The sequence below is a fragment of the Myotis davidii genome, unplaced genomic scaffold (assembly GCF_000327345.1).
Source record: "Myotis davidii unplaced genomic scaffold, ASM32734v1 scaffold97, whole genome shotgun sequence".
Taxonomy (NCBI): Eukaryota; Metazoa; Chordata; class Mammalia; order Chiroptera; family Vespertilionidae; genus Myotis; species Myotis davidii.
The window spans coordinates 5,405,567-5,411,566 of record NW_006289392.1 but is presented as its reverse complement, the minus strand read 5'-3'; the positions used below and the strand labels follow the sequence as shown (position 1 = coordinate 5,411,566).

The following is a 6,000-nucleotide window of genomic DNA, read 5'->3' as shown; positions in this document are numbered from 1 at the left end:
AACTCCTCTCGGACACAGAGTACCTCCTGCCTCTCCGGTCGTTCCGGTCGCTTTCCGGGGACTGGGCAACAGGCAGCGGGGCGTGCGCTTCGGGGGCGTCGCTCTGCTCCTCGGGGAGCCCCTGGATCTCCTCGTTAATTTTTTTTTTCTTTTTGGTTCTCTAATTGAGAAAAATTTTCAACTCTGTCTTCTAATTCATTGATTCAATGCTCAGCTTCCCCTAATCTGCTGTGTATTCCTTTCAATGTGTTCTTTATTTGTGTTATATCACTCTTTATCTCAGACTGTTCTTTTTCATAGTTACTAGATCTTTTTCATACTGTTGAGCGGGGAGCCCCTGGATCTCCTCGGAGGCCTGGGAGTCGGTGGAGGTGTCCACGCTGGGGCTGCTGGAGCGCGACGAGTCGGAGGACAGCTGCGAGGAGTGCTGCGAGGCGGCGCTCGACTTCTCGGAGGACCCGCAGGAGGCGGCGCCGAAGCGGCTGCTGGGCGCGGGCTCCAGGCGCGCGATCTTGATGGGCGGGTCGTAGTCCTCGTCCTCGATGAAGCGGCGGGGGGTTTTGATGATCCGCGAGGAGATGGCGCTGACCACGGGCATGATGAACTGCCGGATGTTCTTGACCTGCGTCTTCACCTTCCGGCCCTGCAGCTGGGCCGCCTCCTTCTCGATCTTCTTCTGCGCCCCCTTCTTCGCCCGCTGCAGGAGCTGCTTGGCGATGGTGGCGTCCGTCCTTTTGGAGGAAGGGATGATCCTGACGGGCTTCACCCGCCGCGGGCTCTGTCTGACCACCGCCTTGTCTTCCTTGGCGAGGGCCGGGGCCGCGTCCGCGTCCCTGCGCACCTTCTGGGGCTTGTCCAGGTGCGAGTTGAGGAGGAGGCCGGCCGGGGCCTTGACCCTCTCGGCGGAGGGCGGCCTCCCGCGCCGCCGGACGATCTGCACCCCCTTCCTTCCGATCTGCAGCTTCCCGGCCTTAAACTTGGACTTGAGCGGGGAGAGCTTGCCGGCTCGTAACTTTTTGATCTTGGTGGCTTGCTGGAACGTGGCGGACGGGGTCCGTTTGAGCTTTTTCAGGCTGTCGTCTTTGCTGCCCTTTGGTAACTCGGCAATGTCCTTTCCATGCGTGATTTTGATTTTTACTCCAGGGAAGGTGGGAGGTCTTCCTCGCTTCTTTTCTAAGCTTTTAGAGTCTTTCTTCTTGATCTTATCCCCAGGTCTGGTCTCTGGTTTACTGAGCGGGGGGAAGGCGGGCGGGTCTGGGAGGAGCGGGGTCCGGTCGGAGCCGCTGCGAGGCCGGCCGCGAGGTTTCCGAGGGCTACTCTTAGCTGCGTGTGGAATCAGACAATGGAGAGCGGTTTAGCGATGCCGTTCAGGCTCACGACGCTGAATATCATTTAGCACAAGCCGCCTGGTACCGAACTCTAGTTGCGCCCAATGAGTCAATATCACATTTTAATTGTGCTTAGTCTCTTTCCCCCCAAAACTTGCTTCAAAAATCAGCTAAATGACATTCCACTTAAAAGAACATTAAGTACTTTTTTGATTAAAAAAAAAACAACCCTAACATAATAAAAGGTTTTCAACTGACCAAGTTATAACATCCAAAACTGATTTTACTGCTTTAGGTGAGCAAGGTTTATCTTCTGAATACGAAAAATGGTTAAAAAGAAATCTGTGCTACCCTTTTCCATATCTTCACCATCAAGATTAATACTTGAGAACATGTTCATAGCAACTCATCTTTTCATTGCAGAACTTTGGCTTTAATAGATTTGGACAAAGTGCTCTTCTATCCATGGCACACCAACTTCTACAGGAAAGGCCCTGGGAATCGGGCTGCATTGCCAATCAGTTTTGCCATAGGAAACTGAGAATGCTCACTGAACTCAGCAGCATGTAAACTGATCATGGAAGTGACCTGGTGATGTGCCCATTAACGAATCCCCCACATACAGGTTCTTGAACTAATTAGTCTCAAATTACAAAAAAAAATTTAACCTTAATTGATTGAAGAGCAAATTAACAATTTATTGAATCAGATTTCTTCTAAAAAAAAGGAATTTGCCAATTTATAAATCATCTCAATCTGCTATTTATCAAGAGACTCAAGAAAACAAAATTCTTTTCCTAAAATTCTTTGTATAAACCTGTATTTTCTAAATGTCTTGAGTTCCCTAGTCTATCATGTCTTCTCTTCCCACATGAATTTTTAATGTTTTATATGACTCAACATTCTTCTAACACTAACACCTCTCCTAATAGGCACCCAAAGAGATGTATGCCATGGAGATGAACGTTTTAGACCACGGAACCAACTTTCTATCAGAACAGACATCAACGAAGAACTTACTGTTGTGCTTTTGAAATAGAAAGGTTTCCCTTAATAGATGCAGGATTCACAAATCCATTCTCAATATGTATACCAATGGCAACAAGAATGAAGAATATTCATATGGTTTTAAAACAACCCAGACAACATTCCAAGCACACCGATCGCCAAGAACGCTTCCAAGGAAACTATTAAAAAGTGAACTCCTACAAGAGAAGGACCTCCCCAGATTCCTGATCCGCCTGGTGGACTTGACCCTGGCCACCACAGGTCCGGGTTAATTCTGAAGGCCTCTCCTACCCAACTTTTAAAAGAAGCTTTTGGTGAAGCAGAAAAGGCAGGGCCTTGCCCTGCCACCAGCTCCCACATCCACATTCAGAGAACTCACAAACCACCTGCAATAATTGCTCATATATCTTCTGGGCCTCACTCTGTCATTTACTAATGAAGGGCTAGACCACATGATCTGTAAAATCACTTTATGACCCCTAGTCGGCTTGGCTCAGTAGATAGAGCATCGGCCTGTGGACTAAAGGGTCCTGGGTTCAATTCAACGGCACATGCCTGGGTTGCAGGCTTGAACCCCAGCAGGGGGCATGCAATCGATGATTCTTTCTCACCATTCATGTTTCTATCTCTCTGCCTCTCCCCTCTTCTAAAATCAATAGAAGTATTTTTGAAAATAAAATAAAAAAACACTTTATGATATGAAGGTTTAAGATTTCACCACATATTAATGAGAAGAATGCCACGGTCTGAATGGCACAGATACTGGGTTCTTACTGGCTGATCCCCCAACTATAATAGCAATACCACCCCCACCTGGGAAAGGAAAAAATGTCCTCTTATGTGTCTGAATGAGATTACTGTATAGCACATGACTCTTAAGTAACCCAACTGCTAACAAACCTCAAACTGAGTCAGTATCAAAGAGCAAAAACACCGCCCATTGTCTATCCACACAAAGTCAGAGAGTCACGCAAGAATTCAGAATAGCAGCAGAGACAGGGAATGTTTTCTCCAGCAAAAGCTCGATAGCCCCCCTGCCTGACGCTCTGCACACCAAGGGGTCGGGGGTGTGCTTCCCGGTCAAGGGCATACACCTCGGTGGTGGGTTTGCTCCCCACATGCGGGAGGCAACCAGTAATGATGTGTCTCTCACATTGATGTTTCTCTCTCTTCTTCCCCTTCCTCCTTCCCTCCCTCTCTAAAAAGCAATGGGAAAAATATCCTCAGGTGAGGATTAAAAAAAAAAGATCTATAGCCGTCTCCTATTAGAATGGCATTCTGCAAGGCATTAAATGTTATTTCCACTGATAACTGTCTATCAAAAAACTACTGTAAGTCTAAAACCTGAAGACAGTCTAGATATTTTCTTGGTGAAAACAATGACAAAAATATTGCTTATAAATGGAGATATACCATATCATTTTTGTTTTATTTTAACACAGCCTTTCAAGAATCAGGCAAAACATTCACATTCACACAGTGCTAATATTTTGTTGTTAGTTCTTTGACAATAATAGACCAAATTTCATCTGTAAAAGTCATAGATAGGGTGGGGCAAAAGTAGGTTTACAGTGTTCATATGGAAAATAATATACTTATTACCAAAGAATAATATAAGAATAAACTGTTTCAGGTGCTCACAACTGTAAACCTACCCTGTATACTACCATATCATCCCGAATATATACATCTGACGTGCTGTATCAGGCTCCCTCACGCCACGGAAATCGACCTCCCAGGCCTGTGGGTTCCCACAGAAGCCTGGTGGAGAAGTCCCAGAAAGAGGTCTGTTCCATAAGCCTTGTGCTACTTAGTGTGAGGGAAAAGGAAGGGCGTACCCCAAACCCCTCGTATTTAAGACCATCCTTTCCATGCAAAGAAGGAAAGGGGAAGCCACAGTCTCTTCACAAAACGTAAAGGCGCCATGCGCATGCTCAGCCGTACCTGAAGGAGACCTGGTGGGACTTCGTACTCTGACTTCTTCATCTGAGCCAAAACCTAAGAACTGCTCATCCTACAACAAAGGAAAATCATTTTAAAGTCAGAAACCAAAGCATGAACATGAACAAACCCTAAAGAAATGCCCAGAGGAGACAAAAATAATTTTGAAAATTAGCTTTTATATATTAATCATCATCATTCACATGGATATTTAAAATAACTGTTGTTGAAATGAATGGACCCAGGCATTACAGCTTCATCACAGACCAATGGGAGCTGCATGTCACTGAGCAATGCATGGACTTAGCATCTCTGATGCCCAGGACCCAAGAGACAATCCTACATTTCAATCTAGAGATGCAGCCCAAAGCAATTGAAGACCGACTTTAATTCGAGTCATCAAATGAGCACAAAGTCAATAAAACAAATCTCTTCAACAGGTAGTTACGTCTACAAACATATAAAGAGTAACATAAGCAATATCATCATCTCTGGTTTACTCAATATTAATAGAGACTGAAGTGGCCATGACCGTCAGTTCCTTAACTCAGGAACAGACATCTAGATGCGATTTCTGTTCATTTGAGATCCAATGATTCTCAACATGCATTTTGTAGCATCATTTTAAAATGTCCTGTGATGAGAGACGTAATGGTGGGCAGCAGCATCTATGAGAGCGATCATGAACTGACCACAGGGCGGTGAAATTCATTCAAACAGAAGGCAGGAAAGCACCTTACTTTCAGTTCTACTTCGGGCAAAAGCTTCTTACTTCTCAGTTTTAACCTGCCCTTTAAAAAGTAAGTACCAAGGACTGAACCTATTTTGAACAAGTTCTCACAAAGGATGGTCTATTTAGACAAACTGATGAACAGAAATTCACTGAGTCCGAGCATAAGAGTTCCTCCAGAGAGAGATGAGAAAGAACTTCAAATTCCAGAAACAAAATCCACACAAAAGAAGAACAAAATAAGGCATGAAAGGCAGATATTCTTGAACCTCCAATGTCTACTGATAAGCCCCACACTAAGCTCCAACAGTGAGAGCCCCACACTTTCCTCTCGGGAGTGAAGACCGCGGGGTGTGGACACCTGTGGATGTCCTGAAGCTGTTGCCCGGGAGCATAAAGCCCCAGGCGGGTGCAGTCTGTTCACCCTGATTGACCAGGAACGGATGAGAAGATACACGCAACCTTCTGGACAAATTAGCAGGTTCCGTTCTTAAATTTAAATGCTTTTAAAGAGCAAATGTTTGGGGTCAAGACTTGAGATAAAATGCAACAGAGAGATCATTCTCATTAGAATCTAAAAAGGTTCTTGCTCTTAGACTGTTAAAATTCTTGAAGTATTTAAGGGAAAACGATAATTATCCTCTTCAAAGAGATTTCTTTGTACAGTACAGTGGGGCCTTGACTTACGAGTGTCCCGACTAACGAGTTTTTCGAGATACGAGCCGTCTCTCGGCCAATTTTTTGCTTTGAGTTGCGAGCTAAAATTCGGGTTACGCGCCAGCTTCAGATACCCCACCACTAGTTGGTGCAGCGAACGTCACAGTGAACGCCGCAACATCAGCCCAGCATCACGTGTCTCACTCGTTCACTTTAATGATTTGACATACGAGTAATTTGAGTTACAAGCTCCATCACAGAATGAATTAAACTCATAAGTCAAGGCCCCACTGTATTATAATTCTAAGAATTAAACCTAAATTTAAGGCATTCTAA

General features: G+C 45.0%; 1 protein-coding gene across 1 annotated transcript in view; it reads right to left on the bottom strand.

The window, feature by feature from the left end:
• The window catches only part of LOC107182758 (histone-lysine N-methyltransferase 2A-like), a 34,475-nt gene that overhangs the window by 1,134 nt on the left and 27,341 nt on the right, over nt 1-6,000 (bottom strand). The window contains exons 3-5 of the mRNA XM_015562469.1: nt 4,281-4,350; nt 344-1,323; nt 5-127 (exon numbers count right to left, since the gene is read on the bottom strand). Of these exons, the coding sequence (XP_015417955.1) occupies nt 5-127; nt 344-1,323; nt 4,281-4,350 (1,173 nt within the window). The remainder of the gene's footprint in view (nt 1-4; nt 128-343; nt 1,324-4,280; nt 4,351-6,000) is intronic.